Below are 18198 nucleotides of genomic sequence, written 5' to 3'. Positions count from 1 at the left end.
CTGAGCTGTGATAGAGAGAGAGATCTGCAACAGAAAGGAAACGCAACTTGAGCTGTGATAGGGAAAAGGCTGCAGCAGAAAGGACACATCCCTTAAGCTGTGATAGAGAGAGAGAGAGATCTGCAGCAGAAAGGAGACCCCCTGAGCTGTGGTATGCAGAGCTGTAGTAGAAAAGGCACCCCCCCCCCCCCCCCCCCCGAGCTAGTATAGGGAGAGAGCTGCACCAGAAAGGACACACAACTTGAGCTGTGATATGGAGAAAGCTGCAGCAGGACACAGGACACATCCCTTAGGTTCCATTTACACGTCCGTATGTGTTTTGCGGATCCGCGAATTGTGGATCCGCAAAAAACGGACACCAGCAATGTGCGTTCCGCATTGTGCGGACTGCTAATCGCCGGCACTCTCATAGAAAATGCCTTTTGCGGACAAGAATAGGACATGTTCTATTTCTTTGCGGAACGGAAGTGCGGTTCCAGAAGTGCGGATACGGACAGCACATTCCGGCCCCATTGAAAATTAAAATGAATGGGTCCGCACCTGTTCCGCAAAATTGGATGCGGACCCATGAATGGACCCTTAAGCTGTGATAGAGCGATATCTGCAGCAGAAAGGACAACCCCCCCACCCCGAACTGTGGTAGGAAGAGCTGCAGCAAAAAGAGCATGCCCCCTGGGCTGTGATACCGAGACAGCTGAAGCAGATAGGACACGCCCCTTAGCTGTCAGCCTGATATAAATCTAGCAGAGCAATGATTTGGGAGATCTCTGGATCCATGTGAGGTACAGGGCTGGTTCTAGCTTGTACTATATATAATCATGGGAGAACCCCTTTTACCGCTACGTGTAAGCCGGATGTTTGAATCTTTATCAGAAAAACAAAGCGCCAACCACTGTACACAAGATAATAATCCACACAGAATGCTAGACCTAAAAGTGACAGGAAAAGGAAAAATTCAGAGCTGAATTTTTAATAACTCAATAACGCATCTTTACCCAGTGAATAATTCATCAATCCCATATTACATTCCAGCGGTGACATATACGCAGCACTACTGGCCTATAGGACTCAATGCATATTTTATTAGCTGCTGTAAACGAGTGCAGGCGCTGGGCAGTGTCCATACGGTGGGGCCTGTACGGTATATATAGGTTATGATATTTCTGGACAGATCTGTGACATATCACTTCACTAGAAGACCTTCCGATGCTACTGCAGGAACCCTGGAGGAAGTCCTGCCATGAAGGCCTATGTCCCCAGCGATAACTCGCAGACAGACTCTCCACGGACTGCTGCTTATGTGGTCAGGCGTATTCCGCTCCTGTGGGCGTGCCCTGGAGACGATACTCACTTTTTGAACAGAGACTGCAGTGCTTGCAGCAGGCCGCACACCCCCAGGCCATCCGTCAGTTTGATGCATCGCTCCACTGCGCCCGACGCCAGGCTGAACAGCCGAGACACCGAGTGCGACAGCTCCTGGACACAGTCTAGGGCCTCGCCGTGTTCCTGCAGGACAAGAGAAAAGCTTTACGTTGGATAGAACTGACCCAAACGCTGGAGCTCTTCCTGCATGCAGATGATTGAGGCTCGCTCCACGTACTCAGCGCTTTACACCAGATTTGCAGGTCAACTCTGCCAGTAAATTTGCGCAAAAATGTGTGACATTTCTCGTTGCTTGCCAAATTTGAAAAAAATGACAAGTAAGGGTGGCGTGGCCTTCAATATAATTAATCTTGCAAAAAAGAAATTCTGGAAGTACGTGAATCTTGCAGCACGTCTACCCCTGCTATAGAGTGTTGGACAAATACAAATGCTCCAAATTTACCAAGAGGCGCCGCGTGGACCTTTTAATAAATTTGGCGCAAAGTACTCCAACTCCAAGTAATTGTAGGCCAATGCTCATTCAGTCAGCAGCTGATCCTCCTAACTTTTGCTTTGCACATGCAAGCTGGAAGTGGCTGAGTGTGCATGTGTTTTCAGTGGGGAGAGGGGAATGGCAGCGGCTGGAATAAAGAATCAGGCATCTTAAAAATGAAAAATTCCCAATACTTCTGTCCCCTGAAATCCGCTGTATCTGTATAGCGCCACCTGCTGTTTGCAGTTTTTCTTATTTTTTTTGTCCATCTTACTGAGGTGGTCGCACATGCTCCGTTTAAATCTTCAGCTGCCACAATCGATATGTTCTGTTAGAAGCTACAGCAGTTACAGGGAGAGAGCTGCAGCAGAAAGGACACGTCCCCTGAGCAGCCAGGCTGAAGATAATCTAGCAGAGCAATGAATGTGGAGATCTCTGGATCCATGTGAGGTGCAGGGCTGGTTCTAGCTTTGTTAGAAAGAGGTTGTCACGTACTACAGGATGTCTGATTTTCATTTTTTTTTTTTTACATCAATCATGGCACAACCCCTTTAAAGGGGGTTTTCCCATAAACAACATACAGGATAGGAGATAAGTATCTGATTAGTGTGGGGGTCCCCTGCCAATCACAAGAACAGGAGTCCCGTTTTCTCCTGTTTAAATGGAATGGAGGTCATGCATGTCCACTGCTGCCCCATTCAGTACAGCTGGAGACAGGCAAGTGCATGTGACACCCATTCTCATGATCAGTGGGGGCTCTGATTAAAAGAAACTTATCCACTATCCTGTGGACAGGGAACCGGTGTTTTTTTTTTTATAGAAAGACCCCTTCAAGTGTTTAGTATTATGCAGTAGATGACATATTCTGTGTAATGATATGTGCAGCCATTGGTCACTAGTTCTGGTCACTCAAAGGATTGTCTTAACGGGGTTGTTCAGAATTAAAGTTAAAGGGGAACATTTACTAAGCTCGCATTTTTTTTTGAGTAAAAAACAAAAAACTGGTGTATTGGCAACGCCCGTCTTTAATTTTTGTCTCATTTATTATCCTTTCATAAGGCTACCTTCATGTATCACCAAAAACGCTTCCGTCATGATAATACAACCATCTGCATCCGTTGTATTATCTCTAAAATAGCCAAGACGGCTCCGGCACTAATACCACTGTAAGTCAATGGGGGGGCGGATCCGTTTTCTTTTGTGTCCCAGAGAACGGTCCGGCAACATTAATTTACATTGTGTGTCAGGACGGATCTGTCTTGCTCCGCACCCCATCGTGGACAGAAAAACGCTGCTTGCGATGGGGACGCAACCAAACGGAACGGAATGCATTCTGGTTCAGTTTTGTCTCCATTGACAATGAATGGGGACAAAACGGAAGCGTTTTCCTCTGCGATTGAGATCCTATGACAGATCTCAATAGCGTAAAAGGGAAAGCGCAGGTGTGAAAGTAGTCAATATCATTTTTTTTCTTTTTTGGTTTAAGTCTGACCTCAAGTGGTTTGTTTTTTTGTAAGACAGGTTCATATTCACTAAGACCGATCTAATTAGAACGCGCATGAAATTGTGGAGCAAGCGAGCTGAAATTAGGCGTATGCCTCCATCAAAGTAGGCAAAATGTGGCACAACTCACCACTCAGAAAAGTACGCCAGCCCTGGAGCAGAGTAGAAATTAGACTGTTGTTACAACTAAACTAAGAGCAAAATAAGGCGTACCTACTTAAATACGTCGGAAAATAGGCGAAAGAGTTAGAATACTTCTGAAACTCAAAATAGGTGCAACAGGCGCAAAATCAGTTGGTAAAGGAGACTTTAAAAATTTGACGGTCGGACACAGGCTCTTAATTCATGAAAAACAGGCGGCGACACTATAGTAAATGTTAGGGTTGAGCGAAGCGAGCTTGGGATGCTTCATCTGAAGTCGCTTTGTTCCAAACTTCGGAATAATACTGTATGGAGATTCGTCTCCGTACAGTATTAGAATGTATGGGCGTCTTATATAAGTGCGTCTTATATAAGGTAACGAGTCTATAATTGCCGCCAGGTTGATTAATGGTTGATTAATGGATGCGCGGATATCCTGTATCTGCCGGATCTCACCAGTGGTATGGCGCTCAGCTGTATTAGAAGGTGTGACTCCTCCAGGTTCCCGTACTGCAGCTGGAAAGGTTTGTACGCTCCATACACGGCCTCAACGAGCTCCATCACCTTCACGATGTTGTGCTCCCCTGTCACAGACAAGGAGGGACACTAGTTAATAGAAGATTAAAATACTGGCATGTTAAAACAGCAAAGGTTGAGTTTGTTGCCCTTTCGGCCATGATGCAACCGATATTGGGCAACCTCACCAAAATAATTCAACCAAATGGCTCAGGTGACCTGACAATCGCCTACGTAGAGGGAGTAATGGGCGTCCAGCCCGCATTCCTAATCGGGAACGGTAAGGTTTCAGTTGAATTTTCTTCTAGAACTTCAAGTATTCTTATGAAAAGTACAGATTTTTGGTCTGTATCCTCCTTCAATGCCAAATTCAATTCCACTGCAGACACCACTGGTTAGGAAGCTGGCACACAGAAGGGGGTCAGCTGTATATACCTGGCTTCACGCATAAACATCATTATAGACTTTACATGGTAGACCGATGCAAGATTTCTCCAAGACAGGAGTCCCTGTACCAAACCCATAGGGGCCAAGGAGACAGCAGAACAGGGGCAGTGAAGCAAACGCAAGGGACGGGCCAGAGGGGTATCCGCATAAAATATTTTGGGTATCCATGCTTGCAGTATGACATGCTTAAATGGGCTCCATCCATCGCGTCTCAATGTTTGTCCCCATTTAGATTTTCGGTTGAGGGACCTACCTAAAATGCTTCACTGGCTACACAGCATGTTATCATAGACACCCCTCTCTTGGAAGCGACTGCCACTGAACACCATTCTAAGGGCTCGTGCACACGACCGTATGTATTTTGCGGTCCGCAAAACACAAATCTGCAAAAAAAACTGATGCCATCCGTGTGACATCCGTTTTTTGCAGATCCATTGTAACAAGGCCTGTCCTTGTCCGCAAAACGGGCAAGAATAGGACATGTTCTATGCTTCTTTTGCAGAACGGCCATGTGGACATACGGATACGGAATGCACACGGAGTCATTTCCGTAATTTTTTTTGCAGACCTATTGAAACGGTTCCGCACACAAGCCGCAAAAAAAAAAAAAAACGGAATGGGCACAGACAAAAAAAAAATACGTCTGTGTGCAAGACCCCCAACAATGATACTGATACTGCTAGAAAAGGAGGCATCACATACCCAACGTGGTCATAGATTATCACTAGTGTTGAGCGAAGCGAGCTTCGGATACTTTATATGAAGTCGATTCATTCAAAACTTCACAATAATACTGTACGGAGATCCGTCTCCGTACAGTATTAGAATGTATGGGCTCCGATGAGCCGCAGTTAGTTATTCACGAAGCCGCGCGTGACTTTGTTGAATAACTTTGGCAATTGATCTTCAAAGTGGAAAACAACTTTAAAACTTGAAACTGAACTCTGCTTCAGTGCCGAGGTACTGGTCGGACCCGAAGCCGACTTTGTGAATAAATAACTGCGGCTCATCGGAGCCCATACATTCTAATACTGTACGGAGACGGATCTACGTATACAGTATTATTCAGAAGTTTTGAAAGAAGCGACTTCAGATGAAGCATTCGAAACTCGCTTCCCTCAACGCTAATTATCACACATTGAAGTGAATGGGAATGAGTTGCAATACCAGGCAGAGCCACTATCAAATGTACAGTGCTGCGCCAAGGAAATAACGGAGGGGACACAGTGCTCGTTAGTGTGCCACTGCCCTATCAACAGTCCGGCGGGGTGCCAGTAGTACCTTAGGACAGGCCATCAATATTTTAGTCCCAGAAAACCCCTTCAATACTTACCCAGATCCTTTCTGCTGTGTCTTTAGCCTCTTACTATAAAACCCCCTTTTAACGAAAGGCACAATTTTCTGATAAACTCTTGAAATGAAACAATAAAATCCTTGATGCCGGCAGCCATCACTAGGGGGGGCTTTGGAGCTTACTGCGTTATTATTGAGTTCAGTGTATAAACAGTGTGACGTAGGCTTCCCTCCAGTGTTGGCGGCAGGCAGGCAGATTGTTAAAGGGGTAGTCTGCTATATACAATTTTCTCTCCGAACGTTTGGGAGGGCTTTAAAATAATATTATAGCACATACCCCCAGTGCCACTCCGGTCCTCATCAGGCTACGTTTACTTCCGGGCCGCAGTGACGTGCCGTCCAAACACGTGATCGCTGCAGCTAATCAGTGATCTCAGACCTATCACCACTGAAACCAGCGCCTTCCACAGCGGTCATGGGTCCACATGGCTCGTGATTGCTGTCCGGAAGTAAATGCAGACCGGGAAGGGGGGGGGGATAGAAATGGCAGCATCTAAAATAGCACTCCCAGCTTGTAGGAAAAAAATGATGAACTGTACAACCCCTTTAAACCTACCAAACTGCATTTTTACCTCTAGATTTCTATACAGGACAGGAATTCACAAGTCAGCAAAGTTTAGCAGCTGCAGAGTAAACCAGCGGAGCTGCAGCACTCGTACAACGCTCCCTGTGGATATCAGCCAACGCTATTGACGATGCTAATGTCTGAGAGCCAAGAACAAGGAGCTTTAAGGAGAAACAGAGCATGACAGCCTCTGAACAAGGCCTGACAGCACTTCTGGAGGAAGGGAACATGATCCTCCTGAGCGTACAGCACAGCCCAAAGTTTTCCTAATTCCAAATATTCTTATTTAATACATTTCTTTAACAGAAAGCACCATTCGACTATGCCCCTGCAGCACCCTCCATTTCCCCCAGCTATGACTTTGCAGCTCCCTCCACTCCCCCAGTTATGCCCCTGCAGCACCCTCCACTTTGCCCTTGCAGCACCCTCCATATTTCCCAGCTATGCCCCTGTAGCACACTCCATTTTCCCAGCTATGCCCCTGCAGCACCCTCCACCTTCTCCAGCTATGCCCCTACAGCACCCTCCACTTCTCCCAGCTATGACTTTGCAGCTCCCTCCACTCCCCCAGTTATGCCCCTGCAGCACCCTCCACTTTGCCCTTGCAGCACCCTCCATATTTCCCAGCTATGCCCCTGTAGCACACTCCATTTTCCCAGCTATGCCCCTGCAGCACCCTCAACCTTCTCCAGCTATGCCCCTGCAGCACCCTCCACCTTCTCCAGCTATGCCCCTACAGCACCCTCCACTTCTCCCAGCTATGCCCCTACAGCACCCTCCACTTCTCCCAGCTATGACTTTGCAGCTCCCTCCACTCCCCCAGTTATGCCCCTGCAGCACCCTCCACTTTGCCCTTGCAGCACCCTCCATATTTCCCAGCTATGCCCCTGTAGCACCCTCCATTTTTCCCAGCTATGCCCCTGAAGCACTCTCCACTTCCCCCAGCTATGCCCATGTAGCACCCTCCATTTTTCCCAGCTATGCCCCTGCAGCACCCTCCACTTTGCCCTTGCAGCACCCTCCATATTTCCCAGCTATGCCCCTGTAGCACACTCCATTTTTCCCAGCTATGCCCCTGCAGCACCCTCCACTTTGCCCTAACAGTAGTCAAAGACCTCACAAGTATGGGCATGTTCACACCTACACTATAACTGGAAACCATTGACATAGTGCTGGATCCGTCATGCAGCAGACACCAACACCTGATGGACCACATTGAATGTCTGATAGATGGAGGAACAAATCTAGGACTCCCACTTATTAGAAGAACGAGGTCTCAGTCATTTCCTAAAGGCTAGGGCTACACACCGACTATAGCTGCGCGTCAGAGGTTGCACGTAAAGATTGTGAACATGGTCACAACTGCAACATAACATGACTGTAATGTGACAGTCTCAAAACATCAAATCTTGCAGGTTGTCATTCACATGCCATTTAAATCATGTGTGATTGCAACAATTTGTCTGATGGGTGTCGAAAGTCAAAAAATCACCCACGACTCACAAGCAAAGCACACCATAAAACTGTCACGGACAGCAAGTCACAGGTAAATGCACACTTTTTTTGGGTGCCCGATTTGTACGCAACCAAAGTCGCCAGGTAGCCCTAGCCTAAAGGTACAGTTAAACAGCTACACTGGTTGCGGTCAGGATCGCAGGGGCATCAGAATGTAGTGATGATCCCATAGAAATTAAAGGAGTTGCAACCTGTGACCCCCTGAATTAAAAACAATGCAGCAGAGTTGGATTTTTTGCAATTCAAGGGTTTCAGTTGTGGCTCACATGTGACATAAATTTTTACGGGATCACCACTACACTGCAATGCCCCTGCGATCATGGCCGTGACCAGCGTTGCCATATAGCAGTTCCCTTAGTAGAATTTCCACCTCTCTACTTCCCTTGCAGAATGGAGGTCAAGGAACACTAATAGCTGGAGATCCTTGTGGATAAACATCTTCAAAAAGTTGTTCAAGAAACAAAAAGTTTCAATGAGTTAAGAGCCGCGCCTTGGAGTAAAATAACATTGAACGTCTCCAGGTGACACACGACCACCTCTTACCGATACGAGGCATGATGGCAGCTTCCAGAGCCTTAGCAAAGTGACCGGTGGCCTGGAAAAGCTCCAGCAAGGTGCTGAGCTTATGCTCGGGACTCGTCCTCTCCATGGCTGAGCTTAGACAGACGGGGATGGATGGCACCATGGCGGCGAGGGTCTGTATCAGCAGAACAGTCACCACTTCATGAGGCTTCTTAAAAATCTGTGACAAGTAGAAAAATCCTATGAGGTTTAAATCTTACGCATGCGGCTAAAGTGCTTGCAGAAGTTTGTAAGGCAATAAACCCCATTCCTCCAGGGCTAATCATGGGCGTCTTTGTGCCACAAGCCGCCATATTTGTTGCTTTTATGCTTCTAGTTTATTGTGACGACAGGCCCGTCATCCCTATTGGCTGTGATTAGAATGTGGGTCTGATCACTCGTAAAGCTAGTACCCCATGGTTTTGGCCTACACAGGTAGACCACAGAATACGCCCTATAGGGCAGGCTGCACACTACTACACCGCTGTGAGGTGAATGGGATAATTAAAACCTGCTGACACTGTCTGCTTTACAGAGATCCTATAATGTTAGAAAAAAAAATGGGGGTCGGAGGAATGAATGGCATTTATTCTGACCATGCACATTTTTAATACATTTTAACCTCAACGCTTGGATGATCACTGCGACGTCTATGCTTTCAGGGTATCGCTCACCGGCCTGGATACAGCAGATTAACCCATTAAGCTGCCATGAGGCCACTTTTCCTAAGGATATCAATGGAGAAGGATTTGCTCAACGATCTCTCTAATAAGGTCTACCGGGAAGGACACCTGTTCTCCTGATCCTGCAACAGTGGGTCCAGGAACTAGGGATCAGTGATAGCCAGCTCGCAGTGTTCGCCTGCAAGCACATGCGGGCTGCCATCTTGACTCCCCCGGCCGGCGATGCATAGGTAAGCCCTTACCTGTGCCTGTGCCGCGAGCCGGTCTGAAATCAAATGCGGTCACAGGGAGCAGGCAGTTCCGAAAACAGCCCGATGAAGGCCCCCGGCGGCTGTTCTCGGAACTGCCTGCTCCCGGTGACCGCATTTGATTTCAGACCGGCTCGCGGCACAGGTAAGGGCTTACCTGTGCATCGCCGGACGGGTGAGTCAAGGTGGCAGCCTGCATGTGTTCGCAGGCGAACACTGCGAACTGGCCATCACTGCTAGGGATGAGCGAACTAAGGTTCTGGTGGGTCCGGAATTCTATTATTGGTTCCATTATAAAGGAATATAACGGAATTCATAGACAGAATGCAAAACGGAAGCCTTTAAGAGGCGCTCCATTTTGATCTGTCATAACAGAAGTCGATGGCCAAGGATAACGGATCTGTCTGGTTTCCGTTAGGCTGGACGGAAAACAAAGACCTGCATAACGGAAACCAGACGGATCCGTTATGCTGGGCCATAGACGTCTATTATGACGGCTCAAAACGGAATGCCTCTTAAAGGCTTCCCTTTTGTATTCAGTCTATGAATTCCATTATAACGGAACCTATAACGGAATTCCTAACCCAACCGAACCTGGAGAAGTTCGGATTTGCTCATCACTATCAAACATTTACAGCATATCGTGTGTATATGCTAAAAATGGGAATACCCCATATAAATGTATTACAAGTTCACATGGTCACCAGGATCCCATTATATCAGTATGACAGGTGCTGTGTGCATGAGGCTGCATAACAATTCATGTCAAGGGCAGGTGAGAGATGCATATCTACCTTGCATTCCTACAAGCCAGATAGCGATCTCTTAGGTCTCGACACATTAAAAAGAAAAAAGGAAAAAAAAAAATTCACTAAATGTGAAGAGCTTTACTGTACCACGGGGAAATGAGGGTTTATGAGGAGGAGGGTCTCTCATTTTACAGTAGGTCTAAATAAGGGGGCATAAAGTGACCTACATCCTTTCAGGTCTGTGGTATAATTAGGCTGTGGGAATGTGCAGCCGCCCATCAGATAAGTGAAGCATCAATTAGAACATCAGGTTCAGACCGCAGGTGCCCGGTGGACAGGCCATAAAATTTATCAAGTGCTTATATCAGGACGGAGCAGTGAAGCACGGATCGTTACGGAGTGCAGGTCAATCTACATCACAATCGAAGGTTTCCACTTCCCAGCGATGCAGCTTAGGGTTGGTACTGGCTCTCCTTAAAGGGACCCGCTGTGTCTAGAGACTTATTGGCAATGCTCCATGGGAAAATAATACGCAAAGAGGTCTTTCCGAGAACCAACTCGCTAGCGCCACCTTTTGAAAGTGGCTCCCCACGTGTCAAAGTCTGACTTTATAACAAGCCTTGGGACACAGGGGAAAATATGGTTGGATATTTGGCTTGGCTATTTTTCCTTGTCATGTCCCAAGGCTTGTTAGAAAGTCGGACTGAGCGATAGGGAGTCACTTTCAAAAGGTGGCGTGAGCGAGATGGTTCTCTTTCCCTGAGAGATACGTCTTTGCACACCACTTCCCAGGGACTAACCTTAAATTGCTGGATAATTTCATCTGTGATTATTTGCCGCAATTGCGCTTCGTGAGTGAAGGTGTTTTACTTAAATGCACTTCATCTCTACATAGGAGGAGAGTAAATGTGAAGATGGCAAAAAACGTTCAGTCCCTCGTACCATCTATTCTGGGGAAAATTAAATTTTTTTTTTTGTTATAGCCCATTTTCATGAAGTGGGCTCACTGAAAATGAGGCCGGCGGGTGGTCCTACATGGCTCTCAGAGATCAATGGGTCTTAATATAATCCATGGATGCCAGCAGTCCTACTTTGGCTAATAAAGAACTGGCGGGATTCATGTGTACATTTTATATCTATTTCCTTTATTTTCAACCCCACGTGAATACCAAGGATGAGGGCTGGTACACTGTGAGGACGCCGTAGCACAACAGTGCGCTGCAGCCTCTTCAAACCGATTGGTGGTGGTGCCTGGTGTCAAACCCCCCGTCAATCAGATATTGATGACCTATCCTGAGTCATGTTGGTAAGGCTGAAGTTCAGCCTGCATTTGTGGGAGGGGCTATAAACCCCTCTTCCCTCACCTTAGTAGGCGTTCCGGTTCATGGATTTTGCACTTGTGTTTGCCACGTGTGTCTCCTTGTTCCTCCGGCCGCCTCGCGCAGAGTTCTTCTCTTCTAGTGGGTAAGTATGAGGCACTTTTGCGGAGCAGAGGACAGCGGCAGTCCGGCTCCTTACCGCCGCTTCATTCAGCGGGTGCGTTCCAGCGTGGAACGCACGCGCTTCCTGGTTCCGGTCACCGCCCGTTCCCCCTGCCTTCCGGCAGCTGGCGGCTCGGCACGCACCTTGGAGCTGGCTCGGCTTTCTCCATCCTTGGGGAGGGGGGTTCGTGGGGGAGGCTGGTTGGCCGGCTCGCTCCTTCTGCCAAGAGGACGGCGCACGGAGGCGTGCGTTCCAGGGTGGAATGCACTCGCCTTCCGGCACAGGCATTGCTGTCACTCACCCCCTGGCCGGGCTCCTTGTCTGCTATGTCGGCTTGCGTTCCACGTGGAGCGCAGGCACACAGGCAGCCAGGCCTGATAGGGAAAGGAGGGAGAATAACTGGTACTTGTCGGGCTTCTCCCCGCATGCTGGCCCTCATGTTATCATTCCACATAGGTCTTCATACCACCCATGGGTCCCTGTACAGTCCTTCGCTCGGACCACACAAGCTGGTAGCCAGTCTGCTAGCAAACACCCAGGCATGAGGGTTTAGGATCTCCAGGTCGCTGCGTGGTCCTGGCCCTGCTAGGGGTGGGCCCCTGGGCATGAGTCTCCCAGTCCGACCATCCCTGTCATGGTAAAAAAAAAAAAAAAACATTAGGAAAAACAAAACCTGCAATAAAAAAAAAAAAAAAAAATGCAATTTCAGTAGAAAAAAAAAAAAAAAAAACGCATTATTAAAAAATTAAAAAATAAAAACCCATGGAAGTACAAAACCCGCAATATCAGTAAAAAAAAAAAGAAAACAGGGGCACTGCATTGGGGTGCACCATCTGTAACCTAGCAGGGTGGGTATCCTGCGCAGAACTCGCTAGGCTTCCCTCGCGCTTTCTGGCACCTGGTCACGCCCAGGCCACTATTGTCGTCATGTCATAGCCGCTTATTTTGTCTCCAGGGCACTGTCGGTGGTCTTGTCACGGTTCTGGTTTTGTCACATTGTCTCCCCTGGTTCGCCCAGGGCACGGTACATTCCTGGTACGCCCAGGTCTTCATGTTTCCTCTCTAACACATGGGTTTCACGCACCTGTCCTTTGTCTTATCCGAGTCTTTCTAAGGGGCCATCCTTCGGCGGCTCCCCCGGTCGTTCTTTGCTTTCCATGGCTCCAAGGTTACCATGTCAGTCTGCCGCCCTCCGCTGCTACGCGCAGCTTCTATCTCATGGCTACGCACTTTCTCTTCTGTCAACCGCCTGGTACGCTCAGGCGGCTCTCTCCGGTCAAGTATCCGGTCCGATGCGCTCAGATGGTTACTTGACCTAGGGGTGCGCCCCATCCTGGCCAGTTCGCCTGGTTCCAACAGGTTTGAGGTCACCCGTTTCCTCTGCACTTTCAAATTTTCGCCTGTTACTTTATTTACAGGGGTTTTTCCTATTTTTCCATTCCAATCAGTCCTATTCAGGTAAGTTCGCACTGACTCCGCCGGGGTCCCGGTCAGATCATGTTCACGCTTTTAATTGTCCCTTCATCTGTCCGGCTAGGTCAGGTTCTACTGAGCCATCCTACGGGTTCTTATTCCGGTACGTGTTTCTCTATCGTGCACCAATTCAAATACCATTCCGTCATCACCCTCTCGTTTTTTTTCCCTCTATTTGTCATGCCTTTTGTTTTCTAGCAGCACTGCCATGTCTCGTGCTTCGGATATGGAGGACGGCCTGTCCGTCACCGGCTCGATCATATCAGGCCAGGCGGGTCCATCATCCCTTCGGAGCTGGACCATACCAAAGCTATTGGCTGAGCTGAACCGAAGAGGCATTCCGCACCCGGCCACCGCAAGGAAGGCAGAGCTGTACAAACTGCTCATGACCAGCCCCAGCACTTCGGCGGTGCAGCAGGAGGCGTCATCCATCCAGTTGTCACTGGTGCAGCTACATTCGACCCTAAAATCCTTGGTCGACTCGGTAGCAGACGTTCGGGCAAGGGTTTCAGAGCGGGAATCCCGGCCACCCATGGCACCCGTCCCGCTGATGGCACCATTTACATCGGGTTGGCTGGCTACAGGTACGCCAAGGCCCATTCCCCAGGTGTCCCCCTCTCACTTCATTCCCGACAACCTCAAAAGAGACATTCTGGCAGGGAAAGATGTCAACCTGGCGTCAATCCTCATTGCCGCTCAAGACGTACCCGAGAACAGGGTCATCAACTGTGGCGATGTGTCGGTGGTCCTCCGGGCCAAGGACTTGCGGCTTAACCGCAAGTTGACAAGCCCTGAGTTTGTCTTGGCTTTCAGCCTCTTCAGAGACATCATCTGCACCGCACAGCCGGAGAGGAGAGAAGAGCTGGACAGCTACTTGTACCTGGCCACTGACCTGGGGCACAAGTATGGTGGGTCGGCCTTCTACGACTACCATCGTTACTTTTCGGCTAAGGCGGCGGCAGCGTTGGCGCAATTCCAGTATGTCACCAGCTGGTCTTTGATTGACACGGAGCTCTTCTGTCGTCACTTCGCTGGCCTCAGGGCTCCCAACTGTGCGACGTGTCAATCAATCTTCCACTCTTCTGAATGGTGCCCAAATAGCGCCCACCTGTCTCAGGACAGGGCCCTCCCGGGCACCTCCGGGTCTTTTCCGTCTAATCCCTCCACTGACAGACTGGGCAGACCCATTGTCTACTTGGGAAAAAGCCAGGTCTGCAACAATTTCAACTCAGGGGGGTGCTCTTATGCCAGCTGCAGATCCCTCCACGTCTGCTCCCTGTGCTTCAGGCCCATCCACGGTCCGCCTGCCCCAAAAAGTCTGCTAAAGGGTCCTGACTAGCCGACATTAACGTGGACCTCTTGGCGGCGCTCCTTCAGGATCACCATGATCAGGACTTTGTGGCGTTCCTGTTGGCGGGCTTCCGCCAGGGGTTCCACACAGGGCTCATCACGCTGCCACAGGTTCCCTGGGAAGGCAGGAATCTGCTGTCGGCCACCCTGGACCCTCCAGCAACTAGCCAGTTGCTCCAGTCGGAAGTGGCTAAAGGGTTTCTCATAGGCCCTTTCCCGCTCATCCCGTTTTCTTCATGGCGAATCAACCCCATCGGCTTAGTATCGAAGAAAAATACCAATAAAAAAAAGGTTGATTTATGACCTGTCCGCCCCTTATGTTTCCGGAATCCCTAGCCTTAATTCCCCGATTCCCTCGGAGGAATTTGCCATGCGTTACTCCTCAGTGGACGACGCAATTCAGGCCATCCTGTTGCATGGTAAGGGCGCTTGATTGGCAAAGGTGGACATCGCCGATGCGTTTAAGCTCCTTCCCATCCAACCTCAGTTGTGGCAGTTCTACGGCATTGAGTGGGCCGGGCAGTATTTTTTCGCCGACAGACTCACGTTTGGATCCAAGAGTAGCCCCTGGTTATTCGACCAACTGGCCAAGGCGCTACATTGGATCTTGGTCCATCACGGGAACCTCCGGTCAGTCATCCACTACCTCGATGACTTTCTAGTCGTGGAGGACCCGAAGGGCGGGTCTGGCATTCTCACCGTCCTCCTGGAGATGTTCGCCAGTCTGGCTGTTCCGGTCGCGGAGTCAAAGACTGAGGGTCCCGCCACGAGGGTCTCATTCCTGGGCATCGTCCTGCATTCGGTTCTATTGCAGGCCAGCCTCCCGGAAGAGAAACTCGCTTAGTGTCGGGAGGTCATTTCCCAGGCGGCTTCCACGGGGTGCCTCACTAGAGTCGAGTTGCAATCTCTTCTGGGGCGGCTCAATTTTGCCTCTAGGATCATGCCCCAGGGGAGGACTTTCGTGTCCAGGCTGCTCCAGCTTCTTCCCTCAGCACCCGAGCAGGACAGCGTCATCCGGTTGGACGGCCAGGCCATGGCAGACCTGGCCATGTGGGAATTGTTCCTGTCCCGATGGAACGGCGTCTCTTTTTTTGTGTCCCCTTGGTCTCCCTCCTGCCAGACTATTTTTTCGGACGCTGCTGCATCCTGCGGCTACGCGGCTATTTGGGGTCCCCGTTGGCTAGCGGACCGTTGGCCCACTTCTATCCTAGAGGAGGCCGAGTCCATCCGCACCTCCTCCCTGTTGGAATTGTACCCCATCGTTGCAGCAGCCCAGGCATGGGGTCACCTCTGGGCTAACTTGCCAGTGATGTTCGTGACAGACAACCAGGCCTTAGTCGACATCTTAGCCAAGGGCAGGGCCAAGTCCCCCAAAATCATGGCACTATTGCGCTAGCTGGTTTGGCTGGCCCTGTCCCACAACTTTTATGTGCATTGTAGCCACATTCCGGGTCAGCAAAATGTGGCAGCTGACGCACTATCCAGGTTTAATTTCACACTCTTTTTTCAGGTCATGCCAAAGGCCGAGCCGCTCAGATATCCCACCCCGGCTTTCAGTTCCCTGACAATGGACTAGGCATGCTCGTCTCTTCGGCAAGAGACCTGGCGCAGCAGTCCCTCGCCCCCAGTACGGCGAGGAACTATCTTTCAGGCCTGAGAACCTTCCAGGAGTCTTTGTGTCTGCACCCGCAGGGTGGCCTGGCGGACATTCCTTTCATCATGGCCTTCATTCCCAATTGTCACCACCAGTTACACCTCTCCTACAATACCATTAAGTTGTACCTGGCGGGCGTCCAACACCACACCATGCTCCGCAACCCAGGGGGCGGGTCCATTTTTTCTGCGCACGCGATTAAGGCCATCTTGCGAGGGGTCAAGAAGGGTAGGCCCAATCCCCTGTCCCGCAGACAGGGCGTCACTAAGGAGATGTTCCGGAGATTGTCTTCAGCCCTGAATGGTGCTCCTTTTGGGCCCTTCTCCAGCTTGGTCTTTAAAGCTGCCATGTATTTACGGCTTCCTTAGGCCAGGCGAGTTCACTTGCAGTACGGCAGGGCGGTGCAGTCTGCACAGACAACAGCTGGTGCGGAATCTAGACCATTACACGCTGAAGTTAATTTCCACCAAGACTAGTCAAACAGGTGGAGGTTCAGTTTTTCCCGACTGGTAATAAATGGTGCCCGGTACAGGTGTTTGGCCAGCTCATGCTCGCCCTCCAGGATGCTCCACCTCACAGCCCTCTACTACCACATCTCGATGGCGCTCTCACCGCGGCGCAGTTCATCAGCCACATCCGCACGGTTGCTGCTGGCTTGGGGTTTGACCCCGGCGCTATATCCGGCCATTCCTTCCGCATTGGAGCGGCTTCCCGGCATGGGGTCCCCGCCCATGTCATCCGAAAGATGGGAAGGTGGCGTTCGTCTTGCTTCACCAGATACATACCTAACCCACGGGTGGCGATTTCGCAGGCGTTTCGGTCATTGGTATTATAAGGTAATAAAGTCTTGTACCTTAACTATGTTGATTTCCTTTTTGCCCCCTTTTAGGCTGCTCTCGTACCTGGCTCCAGGCACACACCAGCCGGTTTAGGTTCTAGGCAGGCGCGCTGCCCAAGTTCGTATTTTAGCGACGACCACAAATAATATATATGTATATTATATATACACACAGTATATATATTATATATATATATACACATTATATATATATATATATATATATATATATATATATATACACACACACACACACTATATATATATTAATCATACCTTAACTGTAATCATAACCATAACAGAGACCTGACAGACCCCATTATAGTCAATGGGAACAGTCGGGCACCATTGGCGTCGAGCCTTTTTTTCCTATACCACAACAGAAAAGCAGCAAAATTGCGCTAATGTGAACCTAGCCTAATAGACACACACAGGAATATTAGATCTGGGAGAGGCTTGCTGGGGACCTCGTACTATAGAGCAGCTTATCTGTCCCTGTTCCCGCCAGTAACACGGAGGGGTCGTTTTTCAGAAGCTCTGTAGAGCCAGAGGAATGCAATTCATGACTAGAGACACCACCTACCTGCGAGACCCACTGAAGCTGTGTGTGCCATGCACTGAGCAAGGTGTCATAAAACTCCGTCAGCTGCCGATCCAGGGACATCTCGCTCTGACAAAGTTCCTGCCACGCTGATACCAGCTGAACCTGATGGGGAGCACAGCATTATTGGGGAGAACACTACAGAACGGGTAACTTTTCCTTATACTCAGCAGCACTGTATACAGACGATCATCATACACATTACATTGAATGGAGCTAAATCCGCGTTTGGGTCCGTGACATGTACAAACGCAAGTCGGCAGCAGGAATGCAGGGGTCAGCCTCGGACCTCTGCTGGGGATTCTACAGCCGTCCATGTTTGAGTCCTGCGCGAGGCGCTGAATCTCTAAACCACAGGCCTCCCAAAGCATGGCTTTCAAGTTGTTGCGACACTACAACTCCTAGCATGCTCTAAGGGAGACAAGCTGTCTATTATTTAGGAGGCAGCGGATAATACAATCCTGTGATAAAATCCTTAAAAGGGTTTGTCTTGTGTGGAAAACCAATATCCTGTGTCAGCCTACCCCTGACAACCACGGTATCACACAGAGCCAACTGCAACTCTCATCCTCTGCAGCAGTTCTGTGCAATGGTCGATAGAGGGGAATCTCTGACGCGACAACCCTTTAAAGGGGCAAATTCAGACTAAAAAATGACAATGGAT

General features: G+C 49.4%; 1 protein-coding gene across 3 annotated transcripts in view; it reads right to left on the bottom strand.

Annotated features, from left to right (window-relative positions):
- COG7 (component of oligomeric golgi complex 7) overlaps window positions 1-18198 on the bottom strand; it is a 49052-nt gene that overhangs the window by 17390 nt on the left and 13464 nt on the right. For all 3 annotated transcript variants that reach the window (XM_040439327.1, XM_040439326.1, XM_040439328.1), the window contains exons 7-10: window positions 17517-17639; window positions 8439-8637; window positions 3956-4083; window positions 1352-1506 (exon numbers count right to left, since the gene is read on the bottom strand). In XM_040439327.1, coding sequence (XP_040295261.1) covers window positions 1352-1506; window positions 3956-4083; window positions 8439-8637; window positions 17517-17639 — 605 coding nt within the window. The remainder of the gene's footprint in view (window positions 1-1351; window positions 1507-3955; window positions 4084-8438; window positions 8638-17516; window positions 17640-18198) is intronic.

Source organism: Bufo bufo, chromosome 7, assembly GCF_905171765.1.
Source record: "Bufo bufo chromosome 7, aBufBuf1.1, whole genome shotgun sequence".
In the NCBI taxonomy this organism is placed as follows: domain Eukaryota; kingdom Metazoa; phylum Chordata; class Amphibia; order Anura; family Bufonidae; genus Bufo; species Bufo bufo.
The sequence above is the reverse complement of the archived record's forward strand: the minus strand, read 5'-3'. Positions and strand labels throughout refer to the sequence as shown.